This window comes from Theropithecus gelada, chromosome 2 (assembly GCF_003255815.1).
Source record: "Theropithecus gelada isolate Dixy chromosome 2, Tgel_1.0, whole genome shotgun sequence".
Lineage (NCBI taxonomy): Eukaryota > Metazoa > Chordata > Mammalia > Primates > Cercopithecidae > Theropithecus > Theropithecus gelada.
Window position 1 is genome coordinate 38,843,351 of NC_037669.1, and position 18,340 is coordinate 38,861,690.

The 18,340-nt window shown below is 36.5% G+C and overlaps 1 protein-coding gene across 6 annotated transcripts in view; it reads right to left on the reverse strand.

The window, feature by feature from the left end:
* IGSF11 (immunoglobulin superfamily member 11) overlaps positions 1-18,340 on the reverse strand; it is a 208,109-nt gene that overhangs the window by 19,386 nt on the left and 170,383 nt on the right. For all 6 annotated transcript variants that reach the window (XM_025375594.1, XM_025375593.1, XM_025375592.1 and 3 more), the window contains 3 exons: positions 4,600-4,763; positions 2,996-3,203; positions 583-738 (listed from right to left, as the gene is read on the reverse strand). In XM_025375594.1, coding sequence (XP_025231379.1) covers positions 583-738; positions 2,996-3,203; positions 4,600-4,638 — 403 coding nt within the window. In that variant the 5' untranslated portion in view covers positions 4,639-4,763. The remainder of the gene's footprint in view (positions 1-582; positions 739-2,995; positions 3,204-4,599; positions 4,764-18,340) is intronic.

Sequence of the window (18,340 nt, forward strand, 5' to 3'; positions counted from 1 at the left end):
TTTAAGGATGTCCTCTTTAAAACTAAATTTAAGGAGCTGGGTTTACATGTAGAAATCATCCATGACACTCAGGCTTCCTCCATTATTACCTGTTTGGTGTGACCAATTCCTGGATCTCCTGTGACCTGAGGCCTTTTCCTTTACTCTTTCCTATCTTCCTCCTCTAACCAGATTTGAGGCTGAAAACAGGAGGATCGACCCTCCTGACACTATGCTCAGGTTTCTCCTAGTAAAACAGGCAGCTCTACCTCAAGCAGGAAGTGTATTCTCATATATAAATTTCAAGGATTGTCTTACAGTTAACACAAAGAAGCTATTATTTAGGTGCTTTAAATCTTCATGTGAATGGGAAGAGTTCCCATATATAGTTACCACTGGATGAAATACATTTCATAAAGGCAATATAGAGAAGAGAGAGAAAATGTTTTATTCACTTTAAAGTTGAAAACACAAAATGATCCAGAAAGCTTTTTCAGCAGTTATAGGGTGTTATTTTTCAAAACCTATTAAAGTTAATTACTTTTTTAATATTAGAATTGTCCATGATAACTAATAAAATGGGTAAAGCAGCACTGTACATACCCTGAGTAGCTGTTGGAGGTAGTTTGAGGGTATTGTCTAACTTCTCCCAAAGGTAAGTTGGTCGAGGAATGCCTTCCTCTGAGCTACAGAGCAGGATGACATCGCTGCCAATATCCTGGGATCCTTGGATTTGGCAGTGTGGGGCAGAAGGGGGAACTATAACAGGAAGAGTAAGCAATAGAGTACACATTTTACTGTGAGCCAAGTGATGACGGAGGAGACATCAACATTCAGTACACTGGACCCTTAGATTACATTGTTTTGGGAACATATACCAGGAGACAGCCTCACACCTGAACCCAGAGGAGTCATGTACCAATTCACGAGGCTTAGGCACAGGAGCAGACCTGCAGCTTTGGTAAGCAGAGGGCAAATATGCACAAAGGGGCTTCACCTTTTGATTATATTTTCAAGGTATCTTAAGATCTTCTTTTCACTCTGCTTCCTCTGAAGAATTCTTAAGATCCATTGTATCAACATGTTGCTTTTAAAAACATTGCTGAAAGAGGCCACTTTTAGAGATTTCAGGGAAAAGCAACCCTTATCCTGCCAACTATCCTCTGGCAAAGATCACTTTAACAAGGTCCTGCGTTACTTTACAGACAAAAACCGGACAGACCTACTTTATACCAAATTCTGCTTTATGGTGGGGAAAGTGAAACTAAGGTTCAAGTAAAAGCAGAGTTGATAATAATGTAGTGGACATTTCACAACCATTAAGACTGGACACAAAAAACATGGAACAAAAATTACCAAAAAGAACACTAAAGGAAGAAGGTGGTAAAAACCAAAACAAAACAAAACCATAAACTAAGCCCATGGCTTGAAGTTTCATGCAGGGGAATGCAGACGGTAGAGTTTAAATCCAATTTATGATTTATCTGTAATGCTAATGACTTTTCAGTAAATATGTACACCCTTTCCAAAATGAATAAATGAATGAATGAAAAAATGAATGCAGAGTATACACAGGAATCAGAAAAAAAAAAGAAGACTGGGTAGGGGAAGAGAACAATAAAAGGGTATGGGTAGGAAGAGTAAAAATCTTAGCAAATCCTAGTATCTACTGCGGTGGGGCAAACTAATCTTTGATTGCCTTTGTCATTGTCACTGTGATGCCAGGAACAGAAATCCAAAATAATTCTTTGGAGGTAGCATTAATTATAAAATAAATTAAGGGCTTTCTTTTATCTTCTTTTTAAAAATGAAGCTGAGAAGTTAAGTCTGGACAAATGAAAAAAGAAATAATGTTAGATAATATAGGAAGTCAGTCACCTAACTTATAGGTATAAGTATCCGAATATTTAATTCCATTAGTACACTATACTCAGTACTCAAGAGTATTTTAGAATCTATACCATTTTTAATATAATACAATGAATATGATTTTGAGAATACAAATCCCCGACTTGGTCATTAGTTTTCTTATTCTGTTTGAAGGCTGGGAGAAAAAGGCACCAAAGGCAGAGGGAAAATGACAAGAATTCCCAACCCCTGTATTCTTAAGTGACTCAACAACAATGAAGGAAAAAGAAAGGGTGGGTGGAGTTTGACAAGGACTACAGGAGTAGATTCTGAGACTTGAGTAGGATGGAGGAGAATCAAGAACATCAACCTTCTCTAAGTACTTCTTCCATCTCCCCAGATGAACTGAGTTTAGCCACCTCTACACAAGTATTCATTTAGAAAGCAGTATTTTATATTAGAGACAGAAGAACTGAAAAATCAAACATGTTTATAACAGATATAACTTAGTATGAGATAGTCTAACAACATGGTGTAATGGAAAGAGTGCTGGTTTGAATAAGGAGATTTAAATTTTAATCTAAACTTTGTTGTTTATTTTCTATGCAATCTGGGGGAAAAAAACTAAATCTATTTGGTCTCAGTATTAAGGTGATAATATTATTTATTCTTCAAACAAGGATACTTTTGAGAGTAAAAGGAGGCACTATTATAATTATGCCAGGACAACACGTGCAAGCCAAGAACTGTGGTGATCCTACTCAGCGTCATACAGATGTGAAGTAATAGTTTTATTCTCACACATGCGAAAACTTCTGCTCTGTATTAAAATACGTCATTCTTGATTTAATTTGTGCTCAACAATAAGTTCTGTCCTGTAGAAGCTTAAGAAAACTGAGAGACCACTTCTGATGGTATTTGATACCATCTTTCTTCACCTTCAGAAGAAAGTCATTAAAGAGTAAGTTGTAGAGACCACCAGAAATGAAGAAAGGAGGGGGAGACTATCTATAAGAAGCATGGAGAAGCAGAGAAGAGATGGAACTGAGAGAAGACAGAAAAGGAACATAAGCAGACTGAAGGTGTAGAAACAAGGGCAGAAGCAAGTATGCTTGAGAGTAGATTCATAAGTCAAGCCCAAACAGCCCAGGACTCTTGTGTCACTCACCTAACACCGTGAGACCGGTGACCCCAATGTTCCTGCCCCCTATGTCTGGAAGGTTGTTGACCAGGCATTGGTAGGTTCCAGTATCTGATAACTGAGTGTTATTAATGAAGACAGAGACATTGGTGGCTGGCATGGTGCCTGTAAATCCTACCCTACCATGGAAACGAGGGGCACCGTCAAACATCTGTCCACCCTGATACAGGATGACCTGGAAAAGAAAGCAAAATAAATACACTGGCCACTCTATCTTCTCCTAGACACAAAACAATAACTATTTGGTAGACAGTGCCAAATGCTGCACCAAACGCTGGAAAATTTTATTTCTAATATGAGAGTTATCATCAACTTTTTTTTCCAGTACTTGTTTATAGGTATCTCGGAGTTTTAATTTTTCACATACCAAATTAGAATAATATATTTTCCTTACCTAACACATCAGAACATAAAAAATGTCTTTGCTGCTACCCACCCTACTATCAGTTCATAAATATTTTTACCAGTTCAAAAAATTGATTCCAAAATAAAAATTAAAAAATATTAGCACTGCCATTCTCATGCTTATTAGGTCACACAATGATAGATCATAGGTATAGATTGAAAGTAAATAAATGTCACAGAAGGGAAGTAGAGTTACAAGTCCATGACTGCTGTTCTTATGTCAGCCGCTATTATCAAAGTTAAGTCTTCAGGGAAGACCTAGAATGACGTAACAAAAAGCCCATTGGGCTGTGAGTGAGGGACTCAGTTCTATTCAAGTTCTACCTGTAAATTTGTTTAGTAACTCTACTCAAGCTCTTTACTTCTTTAACTCCATCCTTGATTCCTAAAATAATAAGGTTGGACAAAATGATCTTGCAGGCAGAGTCTAACTACAAAAATTCTGTGAAGAAACAAAAGAAGCTTCTATTTAATTTCATATCAGAAAATTTAGCTTATCAAATATTTTGAGGTAATAATAAGCTTACTGAAGGAGAAAAGCTTCATTAACATCATAAATAAAGGTATAAGCATTATCACAATTCATTAACTTCCTGGGCATTATTTTCTGTAGTGAGTTCTACAAATTATGTGTCTTTTTCCTGTAATTTTGCAGCTTATTGGGGAGTAGCTTCCATTTTCATGTACATTCTTTCATGTACACATTATATTAATAATTTATATGAGACTTTTTGAGCTGGCTAACATGGCTAGTCATGTTTTACTTTAAAATACTAGTGAAATTAAATTTAAAAAAAAAATCAACCACAACCTAATGTTACTTCCTTACTATTATCACTATCTTTTAAAAGTATGCTCTCAACCATCTATGTTGGTGCCAGTCCCTTACGGTCAAAATTGCCTATTAGCAATGTTTTTGATAAAATTACAGGTTCCTACACAAAACACTCAGGAGGATATTCTTAACATCTGTTACCTTTCTAAAAAGAGGATAGCCTCTTCTGATAGTTGACTGATAAGGCAGAGGAGTAGGCCTTAAAAGAGCACACACACATTGAAAATGCCACCTTACTCTTGAAACCAAAGATGTACTCAGGATGCTTCCCTACCCACCTCCTCTGAAAAGATTAACCTTTCAGAGGTAGCACAGGATGGAACAGAAGTACCTGTTCAGGTTGGTTGGCATTGGAGAGAGGAGTGACCATCCAAATGACATTGAGGTTAATGAGGGCAGCACTGGTAGTGAAAGTGCAGGGCAGAACTGCTGTCTGCCCCCGGGCCACTTGGATACTCCCAGGGCTCTCTGACACTTCCAAGGATGCTGCAACACCTACAGAAGAAGGAACAGGGAGGTTATATGCTTGTCCTTTCCCGATAGTCCAAACTCCTTCAGGAAGGTTTGTGTGTTTTATGTTATCACATTATTATTGATCATGTGAACAGACTGACATGATAGTCTTACTAAACAACTGCTGACCAGTCACTGAGTCAAAATAATAAAAATGGTTCATCCCTTTACCTCCTGGAAACTACAATAGAAAAACATTAGAAGCTCTTTACTCTCTTTTGGAAGATGCTATCTGATATGCGGCCAGATTCAAATACGACACAGATGAATTCAACTGACGGGGTTTGATGAAAGATTAAAAATAAACTGAATTTTCGAAGTGTTGTTACATAAGCACAGTGCAAAATTAAATGTTTACATATAAATCTAACAAATCATATAAATCTAACAAAAAATGTACAGCACCCATACACAGAAGAGTATACAATGCCTAATAAAAGAAATCAGTTAAGACTAAATATATGCAGAGATATGTAACGTTCATGAATTGGTAGAGTCAATCTTAAGATGCCACTTGTCCCTAAATTGATCTATAGATTCAGAGCTAGTCCAGTCAAAATCCCAGTAGTTGTTTTGCAGATATTGACAAACTCTAAAACATATAGAAAGACAAAGAACTAGAACAGCCAAAAGAATACTGAAAAAGAAGAATAAAGATGAAGAATTCACACTACCTGATTTTAAAACTTGCTATATAGCTGTAGTAGAAGAGTATGGTACTAGCCTTTTAAGGATAGCCATACAGATAAATGTCACAGGGTTGAGAGTACGGAAATAAATCTTTATATTTATGGTCAAATGCTGCTCAATAAAGGTACAAGACAACTACATGGGGCAAAAACAGTCTTTTCAACAAATGGTGCTGGGATCATTTTATAGCAATATGCCAAAGATTAAATATTCTGAATACAAAATCAACAGAAAATGATCACAGACCTAAATAAAAATCAACAGTAAATGTTCATAAACCTAAAAGAATCATAACATACAAGTACTCAGCAATTTCGTTTACTAGGAATCTACTGAAGTAAAATGAAAAAGCATGTCCACACGAAGACTTGTCCATGAATGTTCATAACAGCATTATTCATAACATGTCCTGAAAAGGAAATAATACAAATATCCATCAACTGGTGAATGGACAAACAAAATGTGATATATCCATACAACAGAATACTGTTCAGAAACAAAAATCATCAAAGTACTGATACATCTTACAACAGGCATGAGCCTCCCAAAACATATTTCTCAAGGAAGCCGGATGCAAAACACTATATAATATATGGTTCCACACATATAAGATGTCTAGAAAAGGCAAATCTATAGAGACAGAAAATAGATTAGTACCACCCAGGGATACAAAGGATGGCAAAGGGACTTGTAAATAGACTTAAAAGGACTTTTTAGTGATGGAAAACTAAAACTAGGTTCGTGTGATGGTTGCACTCTGCAAGTTTAAAAGTCATTGAAATTTATTTATTTATTTATGTTTTTGAGACAGAGTCTCACTCTGTTGCCCAGGCTGAAGTGCAGTGGCACTATCTCGGCTCACTGCAAGCTCTGCCTTCCAGGTTCATGCCATTCTCCTGCCTCAGCCTCCCGAGTAGCTGGGACTATAGGCACCCGCCACCATGCCCGGCAATTTTTTTTGTATTTTTAGTAGAGAGGGGTTTCACCGTGTTAGCCAGGATGGTCTCAAGCTCCTGACCTCGTGATCCGCCCGTCTTGGCCTCCCAAAGTGCTGAGATTACAGGCGTGAGCCGCCGCACCCGGCCAAAAGTCACTGAATTTTATAGTTCAAAGGAGTAATTTTATGGAATATAAATTGTATGCCAATAACACTTAAAATTCTAAAAAAGAAAACTGATTCACCAGAGCCAACTCATGGGAAATCAAAATAACTGTTATCTTTTCTGCAAAGCCTCCTCCCTGGGATGATGAAACAGTATGGAAATAACAGTAGATCAAAATAGGCCATGGAGACCCTACAAAGAAGTTATTTTAGATCATGAAAAACACATTAAGTCTGTGACAGTATCTCAAACTGTTTTACTTTGAAGTGATAGTATCTCAATTCTCCCAAAAAAGTAACAGAATAACACACTGTTATGATTACAATTAGTTTAAAAAATAAACATACATAACCCTTCCCTCTATAGAACTTCATGTTCTTCACATATAGTCTGATGATGTTCTCAGGAGTTAAATTTGCAGAATAAAATGTTTCATAAACTGTGGTAGAATATAAAGATATTCTGTGATATATAGAAGTCTATAGAAGAAGAATGTAAAGAAGTCTGTGATAAAATATAAATTTGATGACATCAGGAAAAGTTTCTAAGATAAATAACATTAGGGGAAGTCTCTAAATTTTTAAAAAGAAATTGAAAGAACCTCAGGAATTAGTGACAGAAAGGGAAGGTTACTTGATCATGAAGCAGGCAATGAATAGAATGAGCTACCTCATAAGGTACAAGTGGGTGAGAAAATGTATTTGTTATAATGATATGATAAATTCACAATAAATGCGGATAAAGATGTTTTTAAGAATGAGTGTGGAAGTCAACTAGCGCCAGAACCTCCATCACTGCATTCTTCAGACAATACTCCAAGGAAGAGGTAAAGGAAATATGATCCCACCTTAAACTATACGGGATTGTAAGTACCTTCCACCAGCAATTCACTAATTTCAAGCTTAACTCAAATAATCTTTGATGTAAATTTTTAAAAATAACCAATATGAACTAAGAATGAAAGAGAAAGAGAAAGCAATCACAATAGGGTGAGCAGAGGACAAGGAGCTGTGAGTAACAGGGCTGGGAGCCAGGGAAGCCACAGGACTGCTGGCACAGAGCAAGCCTCTGGGGCAGCTGAAGTTGTGAAAAGCCAACTTCACTTACTTCACGTTTTTACATAAGTTCAATCCTAAATCTCACATTCTGAAATAGTTGAAGAAGAAATATTCTAGATGAGCTGCTTTCAGAACTGCAAAGGTGTAGGTTTGAAGCTGTACAGATCGGATTTGAAATGTGGTACTTTCATCTATTTAGCTGGATGGCCCCAAACAAGTAACTTAATCTCTGAGTCAGTTGCTTCATCTGTAAGACAGAGCTAAATATTATCATCACATCATACAAGGAGTATGACGAGGGCAGTACCAGACGCTGAGAATGACTACCACCACCACTACAATTGCTAGCTAATAATTTTAGGTCACACTGACTACACCAAGTCCACACTAAGCTCTCTCTATATATAACATGTATTATATATATACATATATGCAAACTCATTTAATCCTATAAGGTACTTACTGACATTATTTTCATTTTACAGTAGAAAAACAGAGAATTAAAAATACAGCTCAAGGTCACACAGTCACAAAGCTAGGAAGTGGTAAGGTCTGGCTTCCAACCCAGGCAGTTAGTCTATAAGAAACACACACTTACTACTACACATAACTCAACACACAGAAATCACTCCATATGTGTTTGTTGTTATTATTATCACCCCAACATTATATGAGGACAAAATTTAAAACTAGAATGGACTTTTACATAAAGGCATTAGAAACTCCTTCTACTTCCTGCTTCTCAATCTGCAAATCAGTCCACCTCACCCTCATCTCCCTCTCTCCTGTCAGATTAGAGGAGTTTATCTAGGACCAACCCCGTATGTGAGCTTTAAATACCATCTGCTTGGTGGTAGTGACCTTATCATAGTGACCTTATCATAGACTGCCCCATCCCGTAACTTCAACCCCCTTCTCTGCACTGGAGACTTCCTGATAGCATTTAAACATCCTCAAGGATTTAAACTGAAAACAAAATTCCTACCTCCCTACACCCCACAGTCCTCACCAGGGAGGTCCTAGCTCTCTGATACTTCATGTTAATCTTTTTGAAAGCACTGTCTATACTCTCTCCACAGAATCTATTCCTACTCCATAGTCTTCAATCTACTTCTGCCCCAATCACTTCTTAAAAACAATTTTCGCTAGGCTTCCCAGAGACCTCCTCGTGGCTGTATGACACTTGTCATCATTCCTGGACTCTCGTAAACATCTGACAGAGATGACCCTTCCCTCCTCCTTACAACATACCTTTCTCTTAGCTTCAGTGATGTTAATATAATTCACTTCTGCTTTTCCTCCCAACTCTCTGGACACTTCTCACTTTCTCTTGCTGTTTTACCCTTTTCCACATGGTTATTAAATGTTGGTATTTCTGAAAGTGCTGACTTGATGCCTTATTCTAAACTATCTCCCTATAGAATTTCATTTACCATCACGAATTCAATTCTCATGTAAATGCTAATGGCTTTCGAATTCATATCTCTAATCAAAACCTCTCCTGTTATATCCAATTGTCTCCTAGACTTCACCATGTGGCTACCTCAAAGGTACCTCAAAAGTCAGCGTGTCCAAGATCAAACTATTCCTTTGCATGCTCACCTCCCAGATATATTCTGGCTCCTTCCTGATGCTCCCTATGATTGTGAATGGCTCAAACAGGGCCAAGCTGGGCAAGCCAGACATTTAGAAATCTGCAAGTCAATTCTGTCACCATCTCCCAAACCCAATCCATGATCAAATCTGGCACATTTTACTAACTGAATTTCTCTTGACTCCTGGAATCTGAGTCTTTACTCTGTTTCCTATCTTTCCTCTGTCTGGTTTGCTTTGTTCCAAACCTCAACTTCTTTACTTAGTAACCTACTCATAAACCCTGGCTTCTTTACTTAGTAACCTACTCATCATTTACAATAGCTCAAGTGATACCTTCTCACAAGAAAAGCCCTGACCTCTCAGTCTAGGTCAGAGTCTCACGAAGTAGTGTCAGAACACCACCAAGCTTTTAATCATACCTGGCGATTATTTAACAAATCCTCATCAGTATACTGTATGGTCTAAGAAAGCACACCACAGGAACTCAATAAATACATGTTGCTAAATTGATCTAATCCAATTCCTTCAATTTCCACATGAAAATATCAGGGTATTACATATACCCTGAGATACACACACACACACACACACACACACGTATATACATATACACACGTATACATATGTACATATATACATATATATACACACACACACACATATATCAGATGCCAAAGAGAGTTTTAAGACAAACTGCCCTCAAGAATTTGCACAAAGAAGATAGCTGAAAATTGGTTACATAACTTTGAGGACTACACAAAGGGAATAAATGAGTCAAGGGTGAAACTCTGTAAAGAGGCTTTGTGGAGAGAACTTCTAAATTAGAGCTGTGGTACACTATAAAGACTCACTCACCCTATTCCCACCTTGTAGGTGAACACACATGAAAGCTGGTGCAGGGTCATCTTAGGTCCTAACAAGAGGGCTCGCTGATGGGACCTCAGTAGAGGAAAGTTGAAGCCGGATATCTGGACTCCTAGAGGGTATCTCACTGGCAGTCAGGGAACCATACTTATAATTCTGTATATAAATTAAGATTTTCTTGTTTTGTTTCATTTTTTAAATTTAAAGTGATCAGAAAAGTTGTATAACCTGCTTTAGTTCTCATCTAGGGAAGGAACTGACTCATGAATGAATGTAAAGGTATGCAGAAGACAACATTAAGTTACTCTGTGAATGTGTCTCATGGTTCCTCTTTAGTATATTGATAGAACTATGTGTAATAAAAAGTTCCTTAGAATAAGAATGAGGGAAATGGGTGTTTTATTTTGCATTTTTCATGCTTAATTTTTTTCTATCCTATTAAAAAAAAACCCTATTTCCTTTTAAAGTATATTTCCATGTTTGAAATTCTAGGCAAGAATTTAAACTTGAATGCTAAATATTAGATTAAATATCCACTTAGGCTGGGTGCAGTGGCTCACGCCTGTAATCCTAGCATTTTTGGGAGGCTGAGGCGGGCAGATCACTTGAGGTCAGGAGTTTGAGATCAGCCTGGCCAACACGGTGAAACTCTGTCTCTACCAAAAATACAAAAATTAGCCAGGCATAGTGGTGGGCACCTGGTAGTCCCAGCTACTTGGGAGACTGAGGCAGGAGAGTCTCTTTAACCTGGGAGGGGAAGTGGAGGTTGCAGTGAGCCAAGATTGTACCACTGCACTCCAAACTGGGCAACAGAGTGAGATTCCATCTCAAAAAAAATAATAAATAAATAAAAACACTTAAAATATCTTACAATTTGCAATATTTACACGTAAAATGCATACTTTAAGAGCGAAAGTGACAGCATTTTGCACTTGAATCTTTTCTTTGTATTTCACCCAAGAAAAAATGAGTCAACTCCTGAATTCTCAATGACTCTCAGCAATTACATAAAAAAGACATAAAGTGCATGGTCATATTTCCTCTGAGAAGTTAAAGTCATAAATACAGTTATCTGTAATCCTTATTTATATTCCTATTTCCAAGATTTAAAGCAGAAAGGCATTCACATTATCTCAAACCTCTTGGTACATGTTAGAGGAAATGAAGCTGGCAACAAAGAATCTTTAAAAATCCTAGGAAGTACCATCCACACTACACAGCCAAGAGAACAATGGACATTTTACAGTTATCTGCCTACTGCTAGAGTCAAATGACATGAAATCCCCCCTGCAAACGCATCAGAGAGAGAACGTCGGAAGTTCACAACGGTGACTGGCCCAAGCAATCCAATGGAGATTTCACAATAGCGTTCTCTGATGACTATGGAGCAAGGGCTCATGTTTCAGGATCAGCCCAACTGCCAGAACACTTCCCTCTGGGAATACAATCAGCAAAGCATCAAAAAGACTTTACGGCACTTTGGGAGACCTATGTTATCCTTCTGCCTAAAATGTTAATATCAATGGTCACAAAATGCTTATTGGTTTATATCATCCCATATGATCTCACAAGCATTTCTTACATAAAGACATGTAAGGCATGTAATACAAACTTATTTAACCTATCAAATTAAGTTTTATAGTTTATCAGACTGACATGAATTCAAAAAGCAAAAATTCTACACTATCCTATCCTCGTTTTCTGAAGGAAACTAAGGAATACCACAATTCTCTAGCATTGTAGTAGTTTTTTAAACAAATCATTCTCCCTTCATATTTTAACCAAATTTTAATTAGATGAAATAATCTACCTTTATACTTACAATATACTCTTTCTTTTTACAAACTGCCATCTCAACTAAAAAAAATGTTTGCATTAGCTGAAATTCAATTATATTTTGGCCATTTACTCAGTGCTAAGTGAAATGAAGAGTAATAGCTCACTAACTTATCAATATAGATGGCTCTATTACATATTGGTCATCTACATTAATCAATTTACAGGATCACTGCCAAGTTTCTACTTCATTTTATGTCATATCACACAATATATTTTATGGTTGGTATACGATGGCAAGCTACCATAAAATTATATATCTTCATTTTCTGGCTGAAGCATTAAACATTCATTACACAGTCTATGTAACATGTAATAGTCTGGCTGTAATATGTAATTGTATTCTATTTCTGTGGTACTACAGTTTCCCTTTAGATATAATTTCAGTGCTTTCTCATTGACTTCTCCCCTTCAACCACAAACATTGCTCAGGGACCCCAAGGGCAAAGAGCATGCCTTATACTGAATTAATGCACGCTCTCTAGATTATCACTCCTCTTTGTCACTTTCCAAAAGATCTCTCTCTCTATATATATATATATGTGTGTGTGTGTATGTGTACATATGTATATATGTGTGTATATATATGCGTGTGTATACATGCTTATTTGATTCCTACATGTCATGGCATATATATTACGTGGGTAGCATTAACTCAGCAGTATCTCCTAAAATTTGGTGTGAACTTTATCAGAATTCTCTTCAGCAAGTTTCCTCTTATTATCACTTCCTCCTGATTTCATATCTGGCTATCAGTTTACATATTCTACTCCACTTAGGAATCCCCTTTTGAGGGGCAGTTAGTAACACCAGGCCTGCATTTCACATGGCAATTAATTAGTGCTGCCCCTTTAGACAAAACAGGAGCTTTCCACGCTGCCAGGATCCCCACCCACTTCCTGTTATTCCACGATATAACCCACTTTACTCCATCATGTTACCTGTCTGACTCCTGTGGGCATTTATGTTTGCAACCTCTTATTTAAAACTAAGCAAGTAATGTGATTACAATTAGCTATAAAGAATTAAGGCACAAAAGCAGAACCAGGTTTTGCAGTGTTATGATGGACATGCTACTATGATTGCTACCACACTCAAAACTGACTTCAGAGAAAGGACAAAGAAGCAATTCCTTGAACATGAGTCGCTATGGTTTATGACATAGGATCTTATTTACATCCTGGCTACAAGTGATTGTACCAGGAATCAGCAATTCACCAAGGAGAGGCTGGACAGCTAATTATGAGGTAACTATTATAAGATCATATAGTTTGAGAAAGCAAAGAGTTTGGGAAAGCAGTAGCATGTGAAGACAGAAGAGTCAAGTAACTAAAACAGGCATAAAGAGGGATATTACATAATGACAAAAGGGCAGTCTGATTCATCAAGAACATAACAGTCCTGCGTATGCACCTCACAACAGAGTTTCAAAGTACAAGAAGCAAACTCTGACAGAACTAAAAAGAGAAAAAGTAAAAAACCTGCAATTATGGTGATTGCAACAAGTCTCAGTCATTAACTTATAGAACAGATAAAAACAGTAAAAACACAGAAGACCTGAACAATGAACATAATATAAATGAAAATTTTAGGATGTTCTACCTAACATCATAGAATATACATTATTTTAAAGTAGACATGGAATATTCATCAAGGCAGAACATATTCTGGACTATAAAATGAACTTTAGACATTTTTAAATAATTAAAGTTATACAAAGAATATGAGTTAAACTCAATTAACAGGAAGAAATCTAGAAAACCATCATGTATTTTTTTTAAATCACTTCGGGCCGGGTGCAGTGGCTCATGCCTGTAATCCCAGCACTCTGGGATGCCAAGGCAGGTGGATCACCTGAGGTTAGGGGTTCAAGACTGGCCTGGCCAACATGGCGAAACCCCGTCTCTACTAAAAATATAAAAATTAGCCAGGCGTGGTCACATATGCCTATAGTCCCAGCTACTTGGGAGGCTGAGGCGGGAGAACTGCTTGAACCCAGGAGGCAAAGGTTGCAGTGAGCCAAGATCGTGCCACTGCACTCCAGCCTGGGTGGCAGAGCAAGACTCCATCTCAAAAAAAAAAAAAAATCACTTCTAAATAATTCACAGGTCAAAGAAGAAATCACAAGGAAGACTAGGAAATATTTTTAATTCTGTGAATATGGAAACACAACATACCAAAATTTATGGGGAAGCAACCAAAGCATTACTTAGAGAAAAGTAATAGCAGCATCTAAATGTGCATATTAGAAAAGAAGAAAGGTTTATAATCAATGACCTAAGTTTCCACCTTAAGAAACTTTTAAAAAAAGTAATATAAATTAAATCAAATGCAGGCATACAGAAGCAAAGTATCAAGACAGAGTAGAATTCAATAAAGACAGAAAAACAACAGGGTAAATCAAATCAAAGTTTAGTTATCTGAGGTCAATAAAATTTATAAATCTCTAACCAGACTGACAAAGAATAAAGAGAAAAGTCACAAATTATCAATATCAGATATGAAAGAAGAGACATAATTACAGATCCTACAGACATTAAAAGAAGAACAAAGAGATATTATCAGTATCAGTAATTCAAACAGCTAACAAATTTAATGGTAAAAGATTTTCCTCCGACAGTAAGGAACAAGGAGAGATGTCTGCTCTTCCACTTCTATTTAACATGCAGATCGTAGTCACTGCAATAAGGCAAGAATAAGAATTAAAAGACATATAGATTGAAAATTTTAAAGTAAAATTGTATTTATTTGCAGATAACACATCTACATTAAAAATTCTTACAAGTCTACAAAAAGAAACTAATTCTAATAAATGAGATTATCAAGGTTTCAGAAATCAAGGCCAATATACAAACAGCAACTATTTTTCTATACAGTAGCAATGAATATTTGGAAATTAAAATTTGAAAATGATACCACTTACAATGGCATCCAAAACATGAAATAGTTAGGGATAACTTTAAGAAAATATCTGTAAGATCTGTGCAATGAAAATTACAAAATTTTTCTGAGAGAAATTTAAAGACTTTACTGCATGGAGAGACAAACTGTGACCATTAGTCAAAAGACTCAATACTGTTAAAAGGTCAAGTCAACCCAAATTTATCTTTAGATTTAATAGCATCCAAATCAAATTTTCAGTGAGCTGTTTTATATAAATAGACAAATTACTCCTGAAATATATGTACAAAAGTGAATATTAAAATAGTCAAATTTTCAAAAAGAAGTTACAAAGTAATATAGATAAAGTAGCATTGGCATAAGGACATACAGAGAGTCCAAAAATTGATTCATACATAAATGGGCAACTGATTTCCAACAAAGGTGTCAAAGCCATTCAGTGGGAAGAGTTTACTCTTTTTGAAAAACTGCACTGGGGAAAAAATAATCTCCATAAGCAAAAAAAAAACAAAACAAACAAACAAAAAAAAAACCTCTGCCCTTATCGAATACTTTATATAAAAACTAACTCAAAGTAGGTACAAAATTTAAACAGATCAATAGAAACTGTAAAAGTTCTGGAAGAAAACACAGGAGAAATTCTCTATGACTCTGAGTTAGAAAAAGCTTTCTGGAATAGGATACAAAATGCATTAACTACTTAAAAACTGAGAAGACCTCATCAAGATTAACAGTTTCTTGTCTTCAAAAGACACTATTAAGAAAATAAAAATACAAGCCATAGTTTGGGAAAAAATACTTTCAAAACACAAGTTCTTATGTTTATAATACCTAAAAACTCTTAAAGTTCAACAAAACAGCTCAATTTTTTAAATGCACAAAAGATTTGAACAGACACGTCACTATAGATAGAAAGCATACAAATGAGTGATAATACCCTGAAAAGATGCTCCACTTCATTAGTCAGCAGGGAACTTAAAACCATATTGAGATAATACAAAACATCAACTAGAGTATATTAACATGACAATGCTAAGTGTTGATGAGAATGTAGAACAACTAACTCTCATACATTTCTGAAGGAAATGAAAGGTAGTACAGTTATTTGGAAACATGTTCTTACAAAATTAAATGTATACTTAATGATAAATCTAGCAATTCCAATTATAGATATTTCTGCAAGACAAGTAAAGATACAGATCCACAGAAAAACCTATATGCAAATGTTCACTGCATCTTTATTTTTAATAGCCAAAATACCAGACACAACTCAAATGCCCATCAACTTGCAAATGGAAAAAACAATTGTGACATAGCCATTTAATTAAATATTACTTATGAACAAAAAAACACACAAACTTCTGATATATGCAAAATTACTAAATATTAAAGCTATTGTGCTAAGTGAAATAATCCAGAAACAAATGGCTATATACTGCATGTATCCATTTAAAAAAAAAAAAAAATCCATGGAGAAAGCAAAACTATACAGGCAGAAAACAAAGCAGCAGTTGCCAGATGCTGGAGCTGGGACTGAGGGTTAGAGTGGGGCAGAGAATACTACATAGGGCAGAAGGGAACTCCTTGGAATGATAGAAATATTGTACATCATGGTTATGGTAGTGAACATAAGACGAAACATTTGTCAAAACACAGTAAACTATATACCTAAAAAGAGGGATTTTATTGTATGTAAGTTATACTTATATAAATCTGATTTTTTAATTTTTTTTAGCAAAAGGTATGTTGGGAAGCTTACAGAATCATGGAGTTGACTTGAGAAACAAAGTAAGAGCTAATCTTCCAGGAAAACATCCATAACTATACCATAAAACTGGCTTAAGAAAATTGCTGCAACTGTCCCTGTCACCAAACCCCAAATGCCAAAACTTTACTGCAACTACGAATGATGTCCCACTGCTGTATCAGGCACTTAACCCTACAACACTATGACCCTGCAAAGCCATACATACTCTTATGCTGCTATGTTAGCAATAGAAGCTCAACATAGAGCTTGTTGTGTCATGTTTCTTCTTTCAAGTTTCTTCTTTCAAGTCAGGGCCACAGACTCTCTATGTGAATCTGACTGAAGGGCCGAAGTCCAAGCTGCACAAGAGGCCAGAAATTCAAGTTCTCATTTCTAACACTGGGGAGGCAGACTCATAACGTGGGAATGCCTCCAAATAGAAATACTATTCAAAATATGATTGCACCCATGAATATGACTATGCTGACTATAGCAAGCAACAAATGAAAACATTAAAAATTATGTCTTTCTCCTTCCTCTCTCCTACCTCTTCTAAGCCTATCTTTGTCAAGCCCTCTGTGTATTCCTTTATCTTGTGGGCTTTGCAGGGTGGAAAGATGAAACTGTCGAAGATCAACAGGCTTCCCGTCTCATGTGAAGCCTATGCTCACTGAGGAAGCTATACCAGGGCAGAGGAGGTGGGAGGGGCTGCCTTTGAGCCTGATAAAGGAGAAAAGGAATGGAAGTTGGCCAAGTTCCTTGACAGAGGAAATCCACGCTCTACTTTGCTCAGAGGACAAAGGAAATAACGGTGCCTCAAAGAGGACGGCTGTCCTGGAGACTGGGGCTCTGGTCATAACAACATTCCATGTGTCCTACAAGGCACAGAAGCTGCAGAGCAACACAAAGGATCCTGTGGGCTTGAACAAGGGGCTTGAACAAAAAGCAGTTACTCCACAGAAGACCAGAGGGGTCCTCCCAGCATTCTGGCTCTATAAGAGACACTGCAGCGTATAGAAGGGAGCCCCAATAATTGATAATGACCACACTGATTTTTTTAAAAAGGGGTCTCAGATTTTAATTCAACTTGACATTTTAAAAAACAGATAAATATACATTTCTTACAAAATGTTGTAGAGCCTAGAAATGATGAATAAAGTTTAAAAATAAATCTTAATGCCCCAAGCATTAGATAAGGACTTAAAAAAAAAAATCTCTGTGCTTTCAAAAATTTCAGAAATCATAGTTTAAAGACAAGGCAGGGAATGAACAGAAAAAACTGACAGAATCTAGGGGCTATTTTTTCGCTATTTCAGGATTGTCTTTTATTACAATGATACCCCTCTAGCCAAATCTGAAATTCCATGTGACTGGCCTTTTTCAGGGAAAATAAAATAAAAATTCCTTGCTGCTTAGCTTTCTAAAGGACTTCTGAAAATCTAGGCTTTTAACTTGGATAATGAATAGGGTGAGAAGAACGCATTTTTCTTTCCTGTATACGGAGCACTTTATATTTTGGTAGGCCTCTCTGACATTGTGATGCTATAGTTGCATGTCCTTATCAGTCTGGTTACTACATTGAGATTTATATTGGGAAATGCTATCTAGAGTTTCCAGATGGCAAGAGGCCAGATAAAGGGCCTTTGCTGTTAAATACAACCGTGTACTCTCAACCTCACCACTTGGTTGAATATAGCTCTACTTGGCTATAATGAGCAAGCTCCATTTGTTTAATGAAGCATTCATATGACAAAAGTGGCTAAA